General features: G+C 36.3%; 1 protein-coding gene across 1 annotated transcript in view; it reads right to left on the bottom strand.

Moving 5' to 3' along the window:
* The window catches only part of LOC145259199 (2-hydroxyacyl-CoA lyase 2-like), a 110,766-nt gene that overhangs the window by 20,351 nt on the left and 65,188 nt on the right, over positions 1-25,227 (bottom strand). Inside the window, exons 11-13 of the mRNA XM_080117028.1 lie at positions 21,149-21,243; positions 17,119-17,273; positions 7,802-7,939 (exon numbers count right to left, since the gene is read on the bottom strand). Of these exons, the coding sequence (XP_079973154.1) occupies positions 7,802-7,939; positions 17,119-17,273; positions 21,149-21,243 (388 nt within the window). The remainder of the gene's footprint in view (positions 1-7,801; positions 7,940-17,118; positions 17,274-21,148; positions 21,244-25,227) is intronic.

Raw genomic sequence — 25,227 nt, 5'->3', positions numbered from 1 at the left:
CGTTTGCCTGTTTCCCACCTGACTTGACCTTGGATGTCTTCAAGTCTAACATAAACAAATTCCTGATAAACCGCCCCCTTAAGTAAGACACATTATCAAATCTCCAATACTAACAATTACTATAATACTATCCCATTGATTACTGTACATGCAATAACACTTATCCCCGAGTGGCTTCCAGACCTTGATAAGTGGTGACCTCCATGTTAAAAAAAAAAAAAAGGGTTCCAAGTTGATATAAATTTTCCAAAGTTCAAAAAGATGCACCTGAAGAAGGTTGGAGGTTACATCGACCAACGTGCAAAAATAATAACCAGGTTGGGAATAGTTGTTCAGATAATTCAAATGATGAAAATTATTTTTTTATCCCTTAAATTGGATTTTTAGAAACTTTATCACTTTTCATTCTTATAAGATGAATTTATAAAAAAATTTTTTTAAAAATCATCATCACCATCATCGGTTTTGCAGGTGAAGGTGGTCTAATGGTTAATGACACGGACAGACAACTTGGGTGTTGTTCCAAGTTCGAATCCAGTTCATTCCACAAAAAAAATCACTTTCACTTAGGATGTTGGCAACCTTCACATGGTTCCTCTCATAATCACTGATATGTTTCTAGGAAGAATTCTGACTAGAAAAATAACAGGGAAACCAATGCCAACAATAAAATCTTCGAATTCATACGATATGATGGTGATGATATTTGATTTAACTTCAATTTTACAGTCTTGTAAGGTGAACGTTTATCATCATCTTTTAGATGCTAACATGCGTTGGATGCTTGTGGAAATTGACTTCCAACTACACTACCTTTCAGCATTTATACTTCTTTTTCTCAAATCCATCTTTATCATTGCCTTCTATGTTTCTTTGGTCTTTTCATGTAATCTGAACCTGCTACTTCAACTGTTCTACATCTACTAACCCAACAACTCTCATCCATTACTTCAACGTGACCATACTATCAAAGTCTTCTGTTCTGCCTTCAATAAGTTTCAGACTTTTTTGTACAGGCATTTAAAATTGTCGTAGACTCTTGAAAATTCAGTATGTTATTGCCATACCTCATGAGATGACTGACCAATTTCTATGATTTCAGATTCAAATGAACAGCTACAGCAGGAATTGGAATACACCCTACTAAAGCCTGATTGTCACAGATGGTGAATTTCAAAAATGCAATCTGATACTTTAGAAGAATGCTATGCAATAAAATTCTGTTTTGAACTTGGAACAAAAATGCCAGAGAAACGTATGGAATGCTTCAGACTGCTTTTGGACCATCTTGCATAAATCGAGCATCAGTTTTTGAGTGGCATAAGAGATTAAAGAAAGACGGGGGGAGTCTGTGAGAAATAATGAGAGGTGTGGGAGGAGTAAGGAAGTCAGAACACCAGAGTTGATTGGCCAAACAAAAATTTTCATGGATAAGGGCTGCCGTGTATCTATAGAGACAATAAGTGGGCAGTTTGATGTCAGTGTGAGAACTGTACATACAATAATTTGCAAGGAACTGAAGATGTGGAGGATTTGGGCAAAGTTTGTCCCAAAGGTGTTCAGAGAAAATCAGACTATTTGACCAAGATGAGCATCAAGACAGTTCCTCACCCTCCCTGTAGTACAGACCTTGCTCCCTGTGACTTTTGGTTATTCCATAAGCTCAAATCAATGTTGTTATGAGATAATTGAGGAGATGAAAGAGGCTGTGACAAGGGTCATTGACACGTTCACACAAGAAAACTTCTATGGGGCCTTCCAGAAGTGTGTTGGAACGGTACAACAAGTGCATTGCGGCCAGAGGAGATTACTTCGAAGGGGGCTAGAGTTTCATGTATGTATTATCAATAAAAGTGCCCATACAAAAAAATGTTTGGAAACTTATCAAAGGCACCTCGTATTTCTCTATACTGTAAAAATATACTCTGCAACCTCCAAAATTTTTCCTCTCAAATCCATCTTTATCACTCCATTCCCTTTTTGTCTCGGCTTTCCTCTACTAACTGACCCTGCTACCTCAACTGTTCTATATCTACTAACTCAAGCATTCTTAACCATTCTGTCATCATCATATTGGGGTTAATGTATGATTTACATGTTTGTATGTGTACAATGGCTTTTGGAAATTTGCTTCCAAACTAATTGTAAAATGTTTTTGACTCCTGATGGGGGTATGAGATGAATGGATTCGCCAATCATTTTTATAACCAACGGCTGTGCTAAACAATGAAAATGTTTAAAAATTATTATAAAAAAAAAAAAATTTTGGATTCAATCAGTTCGCCGTTAACTACGGCACGGACCGCATTTGATTCTTGGCCGCCATCTTGGTTACTGATCTGAACTACGCCACCATCTTTGTTCAACACAATATCTCAGAACTTAACACTAACCTATGTCTGGTCGGATCTTTATGAATCTATTGTCTTTTCTGCTTCTAATAAAATTGGTTCTCTCTATCACTCTAAACACCTGAGGCTATTTTCTATCTCTACAAGTCTACTATTAGACCATGTATGGAGTACAGTTGTCATATTTCTTTAATAATATTATTTAATAATTACATGAAACCTTACCAACCACCAATAGTTATGGCTAGTGATACTTTACCCAAGAGCACTTCGTTCAAACTCCTTGGCTTAACATTCACAGGAAACATAAGTTGGAATAGATACATCGAGATTATTGCTAAGGCTGCTGCAAAGAAGATGGGCTCTCTCTACTGTGCTAGAAAGTTACTTACGCCTGAAAGTATCCTGTACTCCTACAAAACCACCATTCGCCCATGTATGGAGTACTGCTGTCACATTTAGGCTGGTGCATCTGCTACTAGTCTCTCGCTCCTGGACAGGGTCCAAAAGAGAGTCACCAACCTAATAGATCCCGAACTGTCATCTAAACTTCAGCCCCTGTCTCACCGACGAAATGTTGCATCCCTCTGCCTGTTTTACAAGTATTTTAATGGTGGATGCTCTGACGAACTACAAGCACTTGTACCCCCTCGATGAAAATACCCCCGACAAACCCGATAAGCAGCTAAATCCCACCCCTACACAGTTGAGATCCATAGATGTAAGAAAGCCTTTTACTCTAATAGCTTCTTCTCCAGAACTTCAGGACTTTGGAATTCTCTTCCGGTTTCCTGCTTCCCCAACTGTACTAACATGCAGAAGTTCAAGTGTAATGTGAACCGACATCTTGCTGCTACTCCCCACATAGTACCCCTGCAACTTAGGTCCCTGATAATAGCCCCCTACATCAAAGTGGCAACGAGCCTTGTTTGGGGTGAAAATTTAATCTATATATATATATATATATATATATGTATATATATATATATATATATAAAAGTGAAAGTGTCTGTGTTTCTGTGTACATTTCCCTATGCAATAACTCTGTCAATTTTAAGCCTACAGATTCGAAATTTGATATACAGGGTACTGAGATTTGGGAAAATCGATGTGATTGGTTTTCGGACAGAAATTTGGCGATTAAGGGGTCAAAGTTCAACGATTTGACCTTTGAGACTTCTCCTACAATTTTTGGTCGAAACACGTGAAATTTTAGATATAGGTTCCTTGGACATGGATCTAACTTAATAACTTGATTTGAGCCCAAAAGAATAAATGTTAAAGGCTCAAAAAAGAGGTCAAAGTTTTTAAAAAATTGGCCTCTGCGGTCTCTACCAAATTACTCAGACAATTTCTGGTCTAAATATTTCAAATTTTACATAAATGGTATTCAAAGATAGGGCAAGCTTTTTCATCGGTTTGGGTCGAAAATTTTTAGTTACCAATATATGGATGTATGTATGTATGTATGTATGTATGTATGTTTGCATGTCTACCTAAAACTTTCAATAGAGGGGACGGATTTTACCAAGATCAGTATCGTTTTGATGTTCGACCTTTAATACGACAAATATCGAAAAATTGGCTAAAAATATTAATATCTTCCCCTTCAACTAGGCACTTTTCTACAGGGGGGGGGGGCATTTTTTTGCCGATATTTTTGAAAGTTATCCTCTCCTTTAGATAGTCTAGCCTTAATTTAAAAAAATGTCACTTCCGGTTTGGTGGTGGTCGTAACAGCATAGATGTTAGGTTTTTACCCTGTTCTTTTCCTCCTTCACGGTACAGGTTCGAGCCTGCCTTCCTACTTCCACATTTTTTTTTTTTTTTGTTCAACAGACACATCCAAACATCCGGGCAACGCCGGGCCGAAATGCTAGTATATCTATAAAAGTGAAAGTGTCTGTGTGTCTGTGTACATTTCCCTACGCAATAACTCTGTCAATTTTCAGTTTACAGACTCGAAATTTGATATATAGGGTACTGAGATTTGGGAAAATCTTTGTTATCCGTTTTTGGCCAGAAATTCGGCTGTTAAAGAGTCAAAGTTCAAGGATTTGACCTTTGAGAACTCTACCAAACTCCTCCGACAATTTTGGGTCTAAACACTTGAAATTTTAGATATAGGTTCCTTGGACATGGATCTAACTTAATAACTTGATTTGAGCCCAAAACAATAAATGTTAAGGGGTCATAATAGGGGTCAAAGTTTAAAAATCGAGCGCTTTTTTTTTTTTTTTTTTTTTTGCTCAACATACACCTCCAAACACCCGGGCAACGCCGGGCTGAAATGCTAGTAAGAAATAAAAAAAAAAATTTGGTGAATCTGTGTCCCATTTGAAGATTCTTGATAAATTGTAGAAACGTATCTGTAACACTTTCTTCTGCACTGCAACCTTCTCTCGCAGACATTCCTCTGGCCTTTTTCAGGTGATTAACCGAGATGGGATAGAAATGCTGAGTCTCATAATTGTATCTCCAGTAATTACTGCCTTCCATAGTTGTTGTTGTCTCACAATGTCCTTGGCCAACTAAATCTTTGCCCTGCTTTGGGTAGGATTGAAACCACCATCTTCAGACAATGCTCACCTGGAACCGTAGAGACTCAATGCCCCTATCCACTGCACTATAGACCCCGAAGGCCAAAGGATGGGTTGGCCCGAAACTTGGTGAAACAACAACTATGAAGATGAGGATAACAGTTCACAAATAAATAAATAAATAAATAAACAAATAAATAAATAAATAAATAAATAAACAAATAAATAAATAAATAAACAAACAAATAAATAAATAAATAAATAAATAAACAAATAAATAAATAAATAAATAAATAAATAAATAAATTACTCATCTCAAAGGATTCCAACAACACAAAAAAGTAATAATATATATAATAGCCAAGAAATGTTTCAAACAAAATAAGTGTTCAATTAAATAATGGCTTATACTGAAAGCAATCTATTTGTCATGTTCCTAGATTGTCTGCAGATAAGCCCTTTTGAGTGAACACTGTCTAGCTGTTATCTGTCGCAGATATCTTCGGTAGTCATTCTCTAGGTGGTCAAACAGGGATGATGAGAAAACTGGAATCTTTCCGGTCAAAAAATACATGTATTCCAGCCCATAGGGTAAGGGAGGGAAATTAAAGCTGATCAGTCTAGACAATGAGATAGTCACAGTTGGGTGACAAAAAGTCAGTTGGATTTATGTGCCCCTTAGAGAGAAGCAGACTCTTGGACTTTAAACTGAGTGACTTATGCTTTTTTAATCATCTTTATTCTAAACAGGGCATATCACCACTTGGATGTAAGGGGATACTATTTGAGATCATGCCTAAAAAAAGATTAACAGGATGTTGGTTTACTTTACATTTAAACTTCTCCAGTACAGTCAGTGAAGCCGGTAGCAGGAAGGGAATTTTAAAATCTAGCTGTTCAAGGGAAAAAAACTATTCGAGTAGAACGCTTTCTGGCATTTAGGGACCTCAACAGTGAAAGGGTGAGATTTTGTTGCTAAGCGGGTTTGTCGGGGATATGTACGTCAAGGAGGCACAAGTCAGAACACATTCCATTAAAACACTTCTAAACCAGGCACAGAGATGCAACATTGCAGCCATGGGATAGAGGTCGGAGCCTAGTTGACAAAGTGGGACCTATTAGATTGGAGACCCCTTTTTTAGAGCCTATCCAAGAGGGAGAGACTAGTGGTAGATGCACCAGCCTAGATGTGGCAACAATACTCTATGCATGGCCGAATGGTTGCCTTGTCAAGGTACAGGATACTCTCAGGTGTGAGTAGTCTCCTAGCTCGATAGAGGGAACCCACCTTCTTTGCAGCAGCCTTCGTATGTATATGTATGTTTAACCGATAAACTCTTAAAACTTACTAGTTCATAATACGGAAATTAACAGGAAATAGAAATCATGGAATGTTACAGACGTTTACATATGCGTTAACATGTAGTCCTCCGGGACCCAACACGTTGTAGCAGAGTATGTCGCAAGAACAAGTAATAACTCGACTCCTTTTTGTTTGTAACAACTGTTGTATTCCCGGGGAGATGTGTATACATTCTGCACGTTTCATCACATAGGGAAACAATTATTTGTTATACACGTGTTTTCTCCAATTTTGAATTTCGTGGAGTATTTTATTTAATTTTCTTTAGCGGACTGATTCTCAAGATTGTGCACACATTAACTTATGGGGGGGGGGGGGGTAAATTTGTATATTAAGTCCATCTCCACAATTTTATTTAGAATGACAACTTTAATAGGTTTTTGACTATGCTGATTAAGAAAAGCTCCTTTAAATTTTGCGGAGACAAGTACTATAAAGACCTGTATTGCACTGTAATTCACTGGCTGCCAGGTTTGTACACACGTGTGGTAAACAAATCTATTTCTCTCAGCCCAGAGGTGGTAACAATACTCCATGCATGGGCAAATGGTAGCCTTGTAGTGGTACAAAATACTCTCAAGTGCGAGTTGTTTTCTAGCACAATAGAGGGAACCCATCTTCTTTGCAGCAGCCTTTGCAATGTCCTCAATGTATTTGTTCCCGTTTATATTCTGCAAATGTTAAGCCAAGGAGTTTGAAGGAAAAATTCTCAGGTAGAGAGTTATTTGTCATGGATATCAGTGGTTGAAGACGCTTTTTGTAATTGTTAAAGGAGAGCAACTTAGTCTTATTAGCATTAAATGTTACCATCCATTTACCCCCATTTTCTAAAAATTCAGCCATTATCTTAGATTTGTGTACATCCGTTCTTCCCTCATGCATGTTATAGAACATTGTATCATCAGCAAATATACCCCTCTCGGACACAATGTTATCGGGGAGGTCGTTAATGAATATCAGGATTAATAGTGGCACTCCCACATTAATGTTACGCTGCTTGGATGAACGCCCATCAATGACAACCTGGATGTGTTTTGATTTGATCAAATAAAAATCTCATTTTTCACGTCTGTTATTTATAAAAAAATGACTGAGTCGAAGATCTGCTAAAACTATTTTTTTATTAAAAAAAAAATTTTTTTAATAAAAAAATAATTTTTATTATTATTGGTCAAAATTTTCTAATTAGAAAGCGTGAAAGTTAAAACAAGGGAGATAAGTCAGTTTGTCATGCAGAATAAACTAAACCAATAAAACTACATTATTCGATAAATTTTATTTTTTCTTGAAATTGTTTTTCTTGGATCGTTTTTCATAATTTTTTTAATTTTTTACTAATTTCAATAATGATAGTTTTTTTACTTAAAGTGCATTTTTTAGATATTCTCTTATAATGTAAAATTCTTTTGTGCAACTATAATTTTGAAGTCAGTATTTTTGACTAATTTTACAACTGTTAAAATTTTTTTTAATTTGTAATTTTTTTTAATTATTACCAAATGTTGACACAATGGGTCATGACTTGTTTAGTAATTATTAAATCCTACCTGAGGATGTAAGATGCTGTACCAACAAAATCACCTCCATCCGCCACAATAATACTATCTTCTGGCAAAATTTCATCCGTAAGATGTAAAAGTTTAATTGGGTTTAAATGTTGATTAGTGATTTCATCACATTTTTTTCTGGAAATAAAAACATTACAATACATAAATTATCAATGTATAAATAGCAATATATATTTAAAAAAAAAAAATAAACCAGCATTTTTTTTATCTACTTAATTATTTTTTCTGGAAATAAAAACATTACAATATATAAATTAGCAATAACTAAATGATAAAATATATTTAAAAATTACAAAGCCAGCATTTTTTTACCTACTTAACATTTTAATTTATTTAATTGATAAAAAAACAAAATATTATTGGGGTGGGAGAGTGGATTAGTGAGTGAAACAAAATGGAAGTAAAATTTAAAGACGTTTTTATTGATTTTATTGCAAAATTGTCTTTTTTAATTCCTTCATTAACTTCTTTAGTGAAAGGGCACTGTCAGAGACAAGCAACTTCTTCCTAAGAAAGTATCTTGCATTAACCAGTATATCTTGAATATACGGCCCCTGTGAATTTTGTATTTTAAAATATATGACAATAGGTCAACACATGAGAAAATTCGAAAAATTATTATTTTTTTTTTTTTTTTAAATCAAAATATTAAATTACAGAAATAATTAATAATAGTCTGAGATGTCGGAAATTTTTCTGTCTATCTGTCCTTGTGGCCATGTCACTAGTAAGGGTGCTGGAGGTAAACGTTTTGTCTGGGCTGACGTTATCCGCCTGATAGTCAGGGACCCGAACCTTGGATTAACCACTAAGGAGGCTGTCCTATCAGCAGGCGCAAAGTACTGGGACTGCTGTATTGCCATTTGGTGAGTGGATCTGGACCATGCAGTAGTCTCTGGTGGGGCCTCTCGATGCCATACTAGTGGGTAATTGTTACGGCTTTACCTTTTCGTGTGCTACAAATAAAAAATTTTTCCTGTCTTTTTCTCTCTTACTTTCCCTCTCTGTACTGCTCTAACCAAGTATGCCGACCTATTCCACAAATCCCAAAACCTCAACATGAAATATCTCCAGAATAAAAACTCGATTAAACCTAGAACCCCATCTTCCAGCGTAGACCCCTACTACCAGGTCTCCTTCTCCAATATCAGGGGTCTACGTTCCAACCTTCCAGAGGCTGAAACCCAATTACAGGAGACAAAACCGGACATATTATTTCTAAGTGAAACTGGAATAGGGCCGACCACTTCCCTAGATGAGTTCATAATTAATGGATACTCCAATTTAACAGCTAAATCTGACACCCAAGATCGCCATGGGCATGGAATATGTGCCTACATTAAGGATGGCTTCCCATGTGGCAGGGATATCTCTAGAGAAGATCCTAATTTACCCTATATGTGCTTCAGGGTTGCACTTGCTAACACCACTGCATTTATATTTGCCCTCTATAGGCTCCACAACAGCGGAGTTACTATCTTTAAGAGCATATCTGAGAAAATAGACCACATACTGTCTTCACATCCCTCGGCTAACATTCACATCTGTGGTGACTTCAACGTCCATAACGTGGAATGGCTGACCCATTCAAATAAGACAGATGATGAGGGGAGGTTTTGTCATGATTTTGCCATTGCTTATGACCTCACTCAGATAGTTCGCGAACCCACCCGTGTACCCGATACACCCAATCAATATGCAAGCCTCTTAGACCTTTTTCTCTCAACTTCCCCTGAACTATGTTCATGTACCGTTCATTCTCCTCTAGGATCCTCCGACCACTCCGTCGTATCAGTTAAGATAAAAACGAAATATAAGAAGCCCCCAGACGTACCCCTCCACCGTACTGTATACCGATACTCTATGGCTGACTGGGATAGCTTCTGTACATTCATATCTGATTTACCTCTGCACTCCATGTTTAAAAAGGAAGTGTCCTCTATAGTATCAGATCTGACCGAATGGTTAATTGTAGGCATAGACCAATTCATACCATCTAAAAAATTCCAACAAAAACCTAACAGCCAGCCATGGTTCTCCCCAGAATGTGCTGCTGCTATCGCTCACAGAAATTACTTTTTCCATAGCTACCAACGTAATAGATGCACTGAGTCTAAAGCTGCTTTCAGGACTGCCAGCAACCACTGTAAAAGAGTAATAAAAAATGCAAGAGAGCTATATGCCCAGTCTGTTAAATCCAAGGTAGCTGATCAGCGGCTTGGTTCCCACCAGTTTTGGCAAATAACAAATAGGATCCTGAACAGAAGTGTGCGTTCTATCCCAACCATTATCAATGGACCAGAGGTCATCTCGTCAGCGTCAGACAAGGCCAAACTATTTGCAAAGAACTTTGCAGCTAATTCTACCCTATGCGACGAAGGCCATCAACTCCCCATATTTCCTCCTATAACACAGAACAAGCTAGGTAACATACAAATATCCGTGCATGAGGTCGCCAAGCTAATAAAAAATCTAGATTCCAGTAAAGCAACTGGCCCTGATGGCATCCCAATTATAGTGTTAAAAAAGCTTCAACCAGAACTTGCTCCCACACTTACGAAACTATTTAAGCGCTGCCTTAAGGAGAAGTGCTTTCCGACTCCCTGGAAGACCTCATCAGTTTGCCCTGTATTTAAGAATTCAGGTGATAAGTCATCTCCCTCTCAGTACAAACCAATAAGTCTCCTCTGTGTTATGAGTAAGTTGCTGGAATCAATATTAAATAGAGAAATAGTCAATCACCTCAGCAGGAATAACCTTCTTAGTGACACACAATATGGTTTCCGCTCTGCAAGATCTACCGCAGATGTGCTGACGGTTATATCCCACAGGATTAGTGAATCTCTTGACAAAGGCTTCCTTTCTAGGGCAATTGCTCTTGACATATCAAAGGCCTTCGACAAGGTATGGCATAAGGGTCTACTTCACAAGATTTCCAGCTACGGTATAACTGGAAATGTTTTCTCAATCATTAAATCATTTCTCTCCGATAGGCTCATAAGAGTAGTGGTAGATGGACAAAAATCGGAGGCCTGCAATATAAATGCTGGGGTCCCTCAGGGGTCAATCCTGGGCCCAACTCTCTTCCTGATCTACATCAATGACCTCCCTAAACACATACTTAAATCATTCGTTGACATCTATGCTGATGACACGACCATCTATGGCAACACATCAAAGGCTGTAAATGACAAAGTTCTCTCTGATTCTCTCTCCTCTGATCTCGAGCGCGTGGTTCAGTGGGGGAAGATGTGGCTAGTTACCTTTAATGCATCCAAAACCAAACTCCTATCCTTACATCATCAACGCTCTGATCCCCAGCTGGCATCAATTGTGATGGATGGCTCTCGTCTGGGTGAGGCCCCGTGTTTTGACAAGCTTCTGGGTTTGACCTTTACTCCTGATCTGAAATGGAACACGTACATCAAGTCTGTTGCCAAGGTCGCTGGAAAGATGGTGGGATCCTTCTACCGCTCCAGAAGATATCTCACTACTGATGCAATTCTCAATCTATATAAAAGCCAAGTACGTCCAAGGATGGAATACTGTTGCCATATCTGGGCAGGAGCTGCCAAAAACAGCCTATCCTGCCTTGACAGAGTACAAAATAGACTTCGTGGCTTAGTGGGGGATGCCCTTTTCTCTACCCTGCAACCTCTCTCCCACAGAAGAGACGTTGCGAGCCTATCCTTGTTTTATCGTTATTTCCATGGCAGGTGCTCGTCTGGACTCCAATCTCTGGTCCCCCCTCGCCAATCTTTCACGAAAAACACCCGTCTAGCTGAATCCACTGTGAAAAATTTCCCCCACTCTATATCTGTGCCTAAATAAAAACGCAGATTCCATGAACAAAGCTTCTTTCTTAGAACTGCACGCCTGTGGAACTCTGTTCCGTCTGCCTGCTTCTCTCCGGACTACAACTTGGATGTCTTCAAGTCTAATGTTAACAAATTCCTAATGAACCGCCCCCTTAAGTAAACACTCCATCAAATCTCCACACTAACGTAATGTACTTGCAATAACCCTTATCCCTGAGTGGTGATCACTGTGTAAAAAAAAAATAAAAATAAAAAAAAAAAAATAATAATTTCTTTTTAATATAAATATAAAATTTTGCGATTTGGCTTTCAAACGCACTTTATGTATATTTTATTTTATTCAAATTAAATTAACGTTTCTATAATTAGGGGTACGCTATAGAAACAAAATTTTTCAAATAAATGCCAAAAGTTGCTTATTACCTTCATTTATATGTAAATAGATGGGAACAAGTGATTTTTTTTAAAACGGGTCAAAATTGGAGGGTCGCTGGCCCCAAACGTGATTTGACCGCGTCAACGCGTGAAAATGGCCCAAATTTCGCCCCCGAACACACTTAATCATTTATTGAAAGCCACAGGGTGCATTTTTTTACTATAATTGCATTTGTATCATTAAATCTAACATTCCCATTGGCTATCCCACAAGTATAGGGTTTTTTAGGGTATCTCAGAGTCCAAAATGGGTCAAAATTACCCCAAAATTAGCCAAAAATGGTCGGAAATCACGGATTTACCAAAATGCACCTCCCATGGGCCCAAAGACACCTCTACATGGCAGAAACTGTTGGGAAATGCTCGAAGCAGGCACTCTCTTAACTTTTGCACTGTTAATGAGGGGTATAAGGACCTTTAAAAGGGGCTAAATATGGCCGATTTAGCCAAAGAGAGTCAAAAAGTCCCTAAGAATCAACATAGGTTGTCAAAAAGGGGCTTAATTTGAGTTATAGATGGAAAATTACCAAATAAGGAAATGTTTTCTTTCTGTAACAATGCAATGGCATCTTTAAATAGACATGATAACATTGCATTGCAATTTGAAAAATGATTTTTTTTTTTTAATTACAATATTAAATTACAGAAATAATTATTAGTAATTTCTTTTTAATATAGATATAAAATTTTGTATTTTAAATATGCAAAAATGAAAGTTAACACATACAAAAATCGGAAAAATGAATTTTTTAATTGAAACATAAAATTAAAGAAATAATTAATAGTGAAAATATTTTTAATAAATAAATGAAATAAAATAAACGTCATGAAATGCTTTCCTTTTCACAAATGCTCAATTGAATGATTTTTAACAGGAATATTTATTAAAGGAAATGTCTATTTGTCCAAAAATATGATTTTTTTTATTAGAAATTTAGTAGTTTTAAGATATTTTTTAAAAAGTGTACTTATCAAAAAATATTAATTTTTTAATTAGAAATTTAGCATTTTATTTTATAAACTTCTTGGAATGTTTTCCTATTTTAAAATACTCAAAGGAATGATTTTTTAACAGAAATATTTATTAAAAGAAATCTCTATTGTTTAAAAATATGATTTTTATTAGAAATTTATTATTTTTAATAGAAATATTAAAAAATGGTGTATTTGCCCAAAACACATGAATTTTTTTTATTAGAAATTTTAAATCTAATTTTATAAACCTCTTAGAATGTTTTCTTATTTTTAAATACACAAAGGAATGATTTTTTTAACAGAAATATTTTTTTTAAGTGTATTTGTCCAAAATATATGAATTTTTTGATTAGAAATTTAGCATTTTATTTTATAAAACTCTTGGAATTTTTTTTTTCTTATTTAAAAATACTCAAAAGGAATGATTTTTTAACAGAAATATTAAAAAAAAAAAAAAAGGTGTATTTTTATTAGAAATAAAAAAAAAAGGTGCATTTGTCCAAATAACATGAATTTTTTTAATTAGAAATTTAGCATTTATATCATTTCGGAATTTCTTATTCTAAAATACTCAGAGGAATGTTTTTTTAAAAGAAATATTAAAAAGAAAAGTGTATTTGTCCAAATAATACTCAAGTAAATGTTTATTTAACAGTGACTGGTTGGAACATAATATAGCAGGGCCATATATTCAAGGTACACTGACAAGTGCGGACACTTCCTTAGAAAGTAGCTTAAGTTAGATAATATGCTCTTCCACCAATTAAAATGCAAAAAAATTAAATAAGCATAAAATGCTGGTAGTAGGGGGTGGGGGAATTAATGGACTCAAAACACAAAATTGAAAGAAAAACTTGCAGACGATGTTGGGTGGTTACAGGCAGACAATAATATTGTGATAAACAAGGTAAACCTTTTATTACTAATAAAAATGGCACTACCTATTGAGCATGACACGTGTTTACATCTGGTTTTATTTATCAACAAAAATTTACAGTTACTATTAGGTTGAGAAGAAAGTTCTTGCGGAATTTTTAATTTCAAATGATGCATTTTGAAATAAGTTTTCGTTGTAATACCTTAACTTTATACATCATTTTAAAGAGCATTTTTCATTCCATCTTATTGTTTAAATTACAATCATTTTAAAACAATTATGTCTTCTTTTCGGAACGCTGAATACAAGATGGAAAAAAAGCACGATTTTCTTATTTCAATTCACGCTAGGCCAAAAAGCTGCTGAAACAGCTCACGATAACAAAGCATTTGACCCAGAAACCACTATTGAATGCACAGCACAATGGTGCTTTAAGAAATTTCGTGGCAGCGATGAGTCTTGATGATGATTGGCCATCAGATGTTGAGAACAATCAATTAAGAGCCTTAGTCAAAGTCAATCCACACACAATTTTATTTTATTTATTTATTTTTTTTTTTACATGGAGTTCACCACTTATCAAGGCCCAATGGCCACTCAGGGATAAGGGTTATTGTGTGTACAGTAACCAAAGGGATAGTGTAGCAATAGTATTGGAGAATTGGAAAGGTGTCATTACTTGGGGGGGGGGGGGTCATCAGGAATTTGTTTGTGTTGGGCTTGAAGACATCCAGGTTGAAGTCGGGAGGGAAACAGGCAAGCGGAACAGCGTTCCACAGGCATGCGGTTCTAAGAAAGAAGCTTTGCTCATGGAATCTATGTTTTGATTTAGGCACAGATAAGGAGTGAAGAAAATTATTGACGGTGGTTTCAGCTAGTCGGGTGTTTTTTGAAAAAGATTGGCGAGGGGGGACCAGAGAATGGAGCTCAGATGAGCACTTGCCATGGATATAACGATAGAACGACGACAGGCTCGCTACGTCTCTTCTGTGGGAAAGAGCTTGCAGGGTAGAGAAAAGGGCATCTTCCACCAAGCCACGAAGTCTATTTTGTACTCTGTCAAGGCAGGATAGGCTGTTTTTAGCAGCTCCTGCCCAGATGTGGCAGCAGTACTCCATCTTTGGACGTACTTGGCTCTTATATAGATAGAGAATTGCATCATTAGTGAAATATCTTCTGGAGCGGTAGAAGGATCCCACCATTTTCTCAGCAACCTTGGCCACAGACTTGATGTATGTGTTCCATTTAAGATCAGGAGTAAAGGTCAAACCCAGAAGCTTATCAAAACATGGGGCCTCCCCTAGACGAGAGCCATCCATTTCAATTGATGCCAGATGGGGATCAGAGCATTCCAGAACTTGCTTCTGAATTAACTGTGACGTATACAATGATTTCCAATCACTTGAGAGAGATTGGAACGACTAAAAAACTTGATAGATGGGTATCTTACAATTGAACAACAACCAAAGGAAACGCCGTTATGAAGTGTCATCTTCCCTTCTTTTACGCAACAAGAACAATCTGTTTCTCGACCAGGTTGTGACTTACAATGAAAAGTGGGTTCTTTACGACAACCGGCAATGCTCAGATCAGTGGTTAGACGCCGACGAAGCTTCACAACACTTCCTGAAGCCAGAGTTGCACCAAAAGAAGGTCATGCTGACCGTTTGATGGTCTGCGACTGGTCTCATCCATTAGTTTTTTTGAATGCAGGCGAACCATTATGGCAGTGAAGTATCGTTGACAAATGGAAGAAATGCATCAGAAACTTCGACAACAACACCCAGCATTAATTAACAGAAAAGTCCCAATTCTCCACAACAATGCGCTTGTTTTTGCATTGGCAACAGTGTGTTGATTCTGATGGTGCTTATTTCGATCAATAAATTTTTGTTGGAGCCAAGACATGTTCATCTGAATTTAGAAGTTAAAAACTGCAAGAACTTTCTTATCAACCTGATATAAGAAAACTTTTATTCCAAAAATGCAGCCCAGACAAAAAAAGTTTCCGGAAGTTAGTGATACAAGAAGTCAGAAAATGGAATTAAAAAGCCAGCGCCCTAGAAGAAGTGTACCCTCGGTTGCAAAAAATGCCTGGGCAGCCCTGCCTGCATTCTTCGATGGATGCTCCTCAAGCTATTAGCATTAAACTAACTCTTTCTCAAAGAGAGAAAGCAAAAGCTTGTGAGGGTGGACCTCCTAGAACTGCACAGGATCATTGACATATTGCGGTCAACAGGGAATAATGGTCTCGATTCTGTTGATTTTGGTGTCGAGGGACAAAAATCCCTTTTTCAGGTTGACCTCATTTCTGACAATATTATAACACTTTTGAATTAGTCTCATCTGGTTAGAATTTCCAAGAAAGCTTCTAAAAGAGAAGGATATGTTCATTTTAATTGAGAGAAAAATTATTGCAGTTTCTGTGGATTTATTGTAAAAGTGACCCTGCAAAATGATCAACAACAAGAATTAGTTCTTGTCTAGAATTCTCCCCTAGTTATTTAGTTCTCTCCCACTGCAAGAACTATGACATCAGGGTCAGAAAGAGGGATTGAGAAGTCAGTGCCCCCAAGGAGAGGCACTCTGACCTGCAGCCCTGTCGGCATTCTTCGGTGAGGGTGCCTCAGGCGATTAGCAATAAACTAACCCCTTCTTAAAGAGAGAAAGCAAAGCCTGGGAGAGTGGATCTCCTAGAACTGCACAGAACTTCACTGCAAAATAAACAGAGATCAGATAATTACAGGAATTGTCTAACCTCTGTTGATTTGGGGGGGCCAGGGTAAAAATCCCCTAGAATTCTCTTTATATTTAAAAAAAAAAAATCAGCATGATGTACATATCCGTGACAGAAAAAAAATATTGTACTCCAAAAATCACAAATTGATCAATTAGTCTTGTATTTATAAACAAAATCATTTTTAAGCGAATTTGAGTTTTCCCAATACCATACCCTCCCCATGTTAAGAATGGCTTTATAAAATTCCGCAAATTCGAATTATTTAGAGCTATCCCCCTTCTTCTTTCAAACTGTTTTCAAAATGGTGTCACAAGATAGTCTAGTAGTTTTGCCATAAAATTTGATTTTCTTATTTAAGAATAAAACTACTAGATCAATTTTTGGTATGATTTTTTTCTTTTCATTGCAGGGAATTCTGAACAAGTACCAAAGAATTTGTCAATTTGTTTACTTGTTAGCACTTTCTTTCTGCTCATCCCGTTCTCGTAACGTGTCTAACCATTCTGGATTGCATTTATAGCCCTTCAGGTTATCCGATAGACGACTGATGAGAGTTGCAGCATCTCCTTGGATTGCCAAAGTTGGTTTCCAAAACATATCGGAATTCTTTAAAAAAAAAAAAAAAAAAAAAAAAAAAAAGAAAACCAGAAACTATAGTTTAGCAAACTGTGACAACATGACTGAAATTTTTTCATGTCTGCATAATCAAAATACATTCATAGTATAAAGCCGATACCAGAATACAAGAAAGGACTAAAAATGAGTAAATATATAAGCTAAAATATACTACCTCGAAATCTCTATCTCTATTATTAATTAAAAGGAACTTTGTGTGTGTGTGTGAGAGAGAGAGAGAGAGAGAGAGAGAGAGTTCCCTATGGACTCTGAAACTGTGTGTCCAATTTTTAGGAAATTTCATACAAATATACTTTATGTATCTGGCAGTGTTCTTAGATAGATCTTATATTGGAATGTTTTCAATAAGAATAAAATCAAATATAAATCGTAAAAATCTGACGAAAGAAGGAAAGACAATCTTGATCAAAGTTAACATCTTATACCACCTAACATCACAAGTGCATTTGAGAAGTTTTATCACCACACAAGCAGAAAAGCCCAGCATCTTCTTCTATTATATAAAAGGCAAAATGTGTGCGTATGTTTGTATGTCTCGCAAAAACTTTTGACAGAAGCGAGGAAACCTGACAAAACCAGTATCGTTTTAAACCTCAATCCTTCGGACAACAAATATCGAAAAATTGGCCAAAAACATTAATTCCTTTACCCTAAGATGTCAGGGGGTTTTTTTTTGCCTGAAGAGAGTCAAAGAGGAGGAGCCAGAGTTCAGTTCCAGTTGAGTTAGCATAAGCCTTTCGGAAGCAAGGCAGAGAGGATTGGTTGTTTTTGTTTAACAGCATATCAACCCTTTTCAGGTTATTTAATGCCGAATCCAAAGATTTTGAAGAAAAATTTTTTAATAGAATATATTTGTTGTTTTCAAGTCGATTTCAATTTAACCCATAGTTGGGACCCTAACAGGTACTACCACTCCGGGTCAGAGTGGACCTGGGAGCAATGGTAATTAAAGGGTGGCTCCACACTCCCCAAAGCCCACAAGCTGGGGCCTCACCACTGGATACAGTTTAAGGTCATATCCAGGACCAGGCAGAGAGGAAGACAAGACAATGTAGTAATTCTGTCATCTAACATTTTAACGTTTAATAACAATAGTTGATTTTACTAAATCGATTATCTCCAAGTTAACCTGGTATCACCCGGGCATAATCTAACTACAAGGCTACCCGGTATTACCCGAAGCAACAGTGTAACATGAAATCTATCTTTCTCTCTTTCTTCTGTTTTCTCCTTCCCCACCACTCTTCTTTGCCCAACCCATTTCTCTCTCTTGAAACACACACACACACACACACGTCTACTTAAAGAAAACCTGAATGCCTACTAGACACTGTTCTCAAGTGTCTAAGTGTACAGGAGGTTTGTCAAGTCAACCTGGAATGAGGATAGTTTTCCCTATAAGTAAACCCTGACTAAATATTCAGCATCACATTATTCGCAACACAAATAAAACCTTCTTGGTATGACTAACCAAGACTAGCTTCTGCAAGAAATAGTGCACCTTCTCCAAGTGATGTTATCCCATCAGACAACTTAAGTTCTTTTCCTGGAATCCAATAAGACCAAGTGACCACAAAAAAAATTACTAGAGCACATTTAAATAGTAGATTGGGAAGAGAACAATCATGTTCTCAATTTCTTTACTAACTCAGAGTTTGAGATGTAAAGTTGGTTGGTTGGTTGGTTGGTTGTTTTGTTTTGTTTCACGGCATATCAACTCTTTGTGGGTTATTTAATGCCGAAACCGGTTGTTTTGGGAATAGTATTCGGTGTTGTATCCAGTTATTTTATAGGTTTTATTCTTCAAGCTTTTTGTATTTTCAATCGTTAGTTTGTATCTTTTGGTTTGGTTGTTTTATAGTGGATTTTGCCATTTTTGTTCTCTGCCTTGCAGAAAATGATTGGGTTTTGCAATGGGAGGGGGAAAAGGTTACATTGTCATTGATCGGTACATTTTAAGTTGGAGAACCAGTAAGTGGAGGAAATAGAAAGAGAAGGTGAAAATAGGAGGATGGAAAGGTGGGAAAAGCCGGATTGTTTTTGTTTTTGCAGAATATAAGGTTTTGAGAGGTTATATTTTTTGGAAGAGTCCTATTTCTTTGAGATGTAAAGGAGAACTTTAATGGAAAATTCGAATATCTATGTATCTCATATAGAGATCAAGTGTTAGCCCTTAACAAAAAGGCCCCTTGATTTCTGAGAACTTCGACTGAAGTAAAAGAAAACAAAAAAAAAAAGGAAATAATTATGAAAACAAATGAAGCATGCATGGTATCCTATGAGTGCACAGTGAAAGACGAGGCATAAAAAAATGACTAAGTTCAGCATTTGCCCCCCCCCTACCATTTAGCCTCCAAAGTCCCCAGGGGACGTCAAATCCTGGTGAAAATGAACAAACAGTGCAGTTTTAGGCCTTAACATATGTAAATTTGAGTTCTACACCGTGCAAAAAAGAAATGACCAAGTCCATCATTTGCACCCCCATCACTAATTTAGCCCCAAAAGTCCCCAAGGTCTTAACATATTTAAATTTGAGTTTAGCACCATGCAAAACAGCTAAATAGACATACACAGAAAATTTTGGACAAATATGGTAAAATAGTTCCAAGAATGGAGTGTTTTTATTAGCCCTAAAAGAGCCCCTGGTATACACCCAAGAGTTATCGTGAGACAAACAAAATTATATAGAAATCAGCTAGTTACAACTTTTCAGAAAGTTTTATAAAAATCCAAGGCATCAAGTTCTTTTAATAAGCACAAATGTGTCAATTTTAGCCATTTTAACCCGAAAGGCGCCCCAGGGGGGGGGGTCACGGAAAATCCGTTCTGTTACTTTTTTTTACTCATATCATGTTTAACATTTGTGCAAAATTTCAAAAAATTCCAAGGCGTACTTATTGAGAAAAGTGCGGACAGATTAACAGACGAACGGACAAGGGTGAATTTATAGGTCCACCCTCCTTTTGTCGTGGGACCAAAAAAATTAGTTATAGTTAGTTATTAATTATTCATTTAGATCAAAATAATAGTTAAAATAATCTTCATTAATTGAGTCTTCATAAGGGCAACAAATGTGAAAAAGTTAGTTACTTCCCTTTACACGTGGTCTTTGGGTCAAGATCATAGTGTAGTATCTGTTCTGATGCTGTACTTTACGACATGCCTCTTCCTTGCTCCTCTTTTACCTATACTTTATATCATAAATATCAAAAATGGTTAAAAAACAGATTTCACCACCACCCCTTCCCGCCGACAAAACCTGGTCCAGTTGACACCCAAAGAATGAATAATATTTTTTACATTTAGATATTATTCATCCAGGGCAATGCTGATCAAGAATATATCAACTTCGTGGGTCTTTGTTTTGTAGTTTACTGACTTTTAGCTGGAAATACATATAGACAAAGATACACATAGAGTCGAGAGAACTTGAATGCCTAATGGACACTATGCTTGAGTAGGTTAAGCAGGGGTTTGTCAGTACAACCTGGCATGAGGATACTTTTCTCTAGAAGTAAACGCTGACCAAATATTCACAATCACATAGTATTCGCTGCCCAAATAAGATCTCAGTATGGCCAATCCAAACCCACACTGATTTTTACGAGGAATAGTGCACCTTCTCCAAGTGATGTTATCTTAAGTAATAGCATGAAGCTGGATACTCCACCAGAGTAGATGAATTCTTGTCCTGGAATCCAGTAAGAGCAAAAGACCAAAAAGAAAGGTATACTGTAACACATTAAAATGGTCAATTGGGGAAAGGAAACTTATGTTATCAACTTCTTTACTAACTCAGTGTTTGAGAGATAAAGAACTTTGTGTCGAAATAAAAAGTTAGTAACCTTCATTAATTGTTCTTTGCTTCGGTTCACGGCAATAATTTTGGCTCTTTTGTTCAAGGAACGCCCATATCCAAGACGGAAATCACACACTGTTCCTGTATTAAAAACAAAAACAAAAAAGCATCAACAATCATTATCATCATAATTATATTTGGCTTAGTGCCTGTTTTACATGGATTGAACAGAAATACAAGGTCCCTTAAATAAGTTTTGGCCACTTTTATTGATAGTACATACATGAAACTCTAGTCCCCTTCAAATAATCTCCAACAACTACTTCAACGGCAATACACTTGTTGTACCGTTCCAACAACTCCTGGAAGGCCCCATGGAAATCCTCTCGTCACAGTCTCTTTCATCTCCTCAATTGTCTCATAACAATAGCCTCGGAGGTTTTCCTTGAGCTTAGGGAATAAACAAAAGTCACAGGGAGCAAGGTCTGGACTATAGGGAGGGTGAGGAACTGTCTTGATGCTTATCAGTCAAATAGCCTGTGACAAGGATGGAGTTGTAGACTGATGCATTTCCACAAATCTTCCACATCTCCAGTTCCCACACTGATATCAAACTGTCCACTTATTGTTTCTATAGACACACAGCGGTCCTTATTCATGAAATTCTTTATTTGGCCAATCAACTCTGGTGTTCTGTCTTCTTTACTTCTCCCACACCTCTCATCATCCCTCACAGACGCTCTGCTTTCCTTGAATCTCTTATGCTGCTCAAAAACCAATGCTCGATTCATGCAAAGAAGTCTGAAACATTCCATACGTTTCTGTTTTTTTTTAAGTTTAAAACAGAATTTTATTGCATATCATTCTTTTAAAGTGTTCTTACATTCAAATTGCATTTTTGAAATTCACCAGCTGTGACAATCAGGCTTTAGTAGGGTGTATTCCAATTCCTGCTGTAGCTGTTCATTTGAACTTGAAATCATCAAAATTGGTCAGTAATTTCATAAAATGTATAGCAATAACATACTGAATTTTCGAGAGTCTACAACAATTTTAAATGCCTATACAAAAAAAACTCTGGAAACTTATTGAAGATACCTCGTAGATTTCAAAACTAACCTGTCTTTTGGTCAGGGCTTTATTTATTCCCCTTTCTCTCAAATCCATCTTTATCACTTCCTTCCATGTTTTCCTTGGCATTTCACCGATTAACTGACCCTGCTATCTCAACTGTTCTACATCTAGTAACTCAAGAACTCTCATCCATTCTTTCAACATGGGCACCAATTAAGTCTCCTCTTCTGTACACATCTTCCTATGTTGTCCAGTTTTAATTGTGCTCCGAGGTCATCAGAACAAAGTTTTAAGATGCACATGATATGTTAATCATATCATTCTCATATTATTTTTCTCCATACAACACGAGAAATGCTTAGCTGAGCTAGCCCCCATACTTTCCAAACTCTACAACAAATGGCTTGCTGAATCTTACTTCTCTAATAGCTGGAAGATGGTCTCTGTGGTACCAGTGTACAAGAATTCTGGCGAAAAGACCGACCCTCTCAGTCTCCTCCCCCTCTTCACTAAAATCTTTGAGGCGCTAACCACCAAGCACTAGTCCACCACTTTGTAACACATATGGTAAGTTACTGGAAAAATAGCTAGAAAAAGCTGACATGATTAGCCAATCAATTGTCAGCAGACAATGTTTTCGTTAAAAGGAAAAAAAAAAAAAAAAATCACTGATATAATAATCATTGATTTCTGTGATAAAAACATTGTTTTCAATTATAATTATTTCAGACAAAAATAAAATTATTTTCATGATAAAAAAAAAAATTATTGAAACTTTTCTTGCAAAAAAAGAAAAATTTCTTAGATATTTTTTTATTAAACACAAAAAACTTTTGATTTTCATTCATAGTTGTTTCCATGTTTTCATCTTTAAAAAAAACATTTCTTGAAAATAATTTTCTTGAAAAAAACTAAAAGCTCTTCTGATTGTGTCTAGGATCATTAATGTTGACTCTTCCCATAGTAACTGTCTGATTGTCCCTGTTGGATTGGCAGGCAACCCCGGGAACAGAGGCATTTGAATGGTTGTACACACACACAGATTGATTCCATTTCAGGAATACAGAATTTTCTACCATTGTCTACTGGAATGCAAAATTTGACCCAGAAATATGTAAGAGGATATCAGTTAAAGACTGCAAGACAATAGACAATGAGAAATATTAAACATTCCAGGGGAAAAGAATTTTATATAAATCGACACAAATACATCTGTATAAGAGTCAAGTACGTCCAAGGATGGAGTACTGTTGCTACATCTAGGCAGGAGCTGGTAGAAAGACTTTATCCTGCCTTGACAGAGTTCAAAATAGACTTTGTAGCCTAGTGAGGAATGCCTTTTTCTTTTCCCTGCAACCTCTTTCCCACAGAAGAGACGTTGTGAGCTTTTCTGCTTTATTGTTATTATCATGGCAAGTGCTCATCTAAATTCAAATCTATGGTCCCTCCTTGCCAAACTTTCATGAAAAACACTCGTTTAGTTGAAAGCACTATCAATAATTTCTACCACTTTTGATCTGTCTCTAAACCTAAACATAGATTCCAGTATTTTCTTAGAACTGCTTGTGGAATTTTCTTCTATTTCTTGCTTTCCAATATGGTTGTAAACAAGTTTTTGATGAGCCGTCCCTTTAAGTAATCCAATTCACCAAATTTCCAGTATTAACGATTACGATATTGTCCCATTGACTACTGTACACTCATTAATCCTTATCCTCGCATGGCCTCCGGATCTTGATAAGTGGCGACACCTTTGTAAAAAAAAAAAAAAAATATATATATATATATATAGAAAATGGGGCAGTCGGTTAGCCAGAGAAGAAGCTGACACATTCTTCAATGCCAACATCAACAGCAATCCCATGCGCCTTCACTGATGTCAAACACCCGTCATAACTGTAAATCCAAAACTGTTGTTGGTGTAAAACAAAAACAGGATATTATTTCATAGATCAGCTGTGTTGTGTTTTACTTGCTGTCAGTGTGTACACATTGTATGCCAGTGACAAAAGTATATTTAGCAGTTATATAGACTGAAAAGCACTGTGGTTCACAAGTCTACAGTGTTCGCCACAAGTCCCGGGACTGGATGCCTATTACTATCTCAGCCGCCATTCATTCTGAACAATGTGGGTCTTATGGGAGGACCCAGCTCGAACCATTCTGGGTGAATGTCACCAAAGTAAATTCAGGCATAGTATTCACCATAATGCATAATCAATTTCCCTTACTTATTATCTGTGCCTGGAAATCGCAAGTTAAAGAGAATACAACACATTTATAAAAATGATCAATTAGAATTTTTTTAAACTAGCAGTTCAGGCCAGCTTTGTTCGGGCCCTATGTATATGTACTGTTCATAACTTTATGTGCATATGTGTGTGTGAGAAGGAAAGTATTTCTTCGAAACTCCGCGGATTAAGGACTATCCACTTATCAAGTGTTTTCTTTTCAGATTAAATATGTTTTTAACTCTTTTTCAAAGTGTTTTTTAACATGTTTTATTAACTGTTTGCTTGTATTATAAGTTCTATCTCCTATTTGGTTTTATCGAGCTTTTACATCTGGTTAACTTTATAAATATTTATTCTTTAATATTTATATTATACTTTAATTTTACCATCTTGGATCATTTTGGTAAATTTAATTGTAATTTTTATTATATATATATATATATATATATATATATATATATATATATATATATACATACATACATTAAAAAGTTTGACTCATTCCAGGTAATAAAATAAATATAAAGTTTGGTAGAGTTGGCAAAGGTCAACTCTTTCAACTTTGACCTCTCAGCAGCCAAATTTTTGCCTCAAAACTGATTAAAAATCTTGCTGCATGTCTGAATACCCTTTATGTCAAATTTAGAATGTTTAGACACAAAATTTGCTGAATAGTTAGCTAAAGACTGCAGAGGTCAAATCATTTGAACTTTGACCCCTTGGCAGCCAAATTTTCGGCCAAAAACCGATTAAAAAGCTTGCTGCATGTCTGAATACACTTTATTTAAAATTTCAAATTTTTAGGCCAAAAATTGGC

The sequence above is a fragment of the Euprymna scolopes genome, chromosome 34 (assembly GCF_053919585.1).
Source record: "Euprymna scolopes isolate OS-2025 chromosome 34, ASM5391958v1, whole genome shotgun sequence".
Lineage (NCBI taxonomy): Eukaryota > Metazoa > Mollusca > Cephalopoda > Sepiida > Sepiolidae > Euprymna > Euprymna scolopes.
Note: the sequence above shows the minus strand (reverse complement) of the source record. Positions and strands in the feature narration are given on the sequence as shown.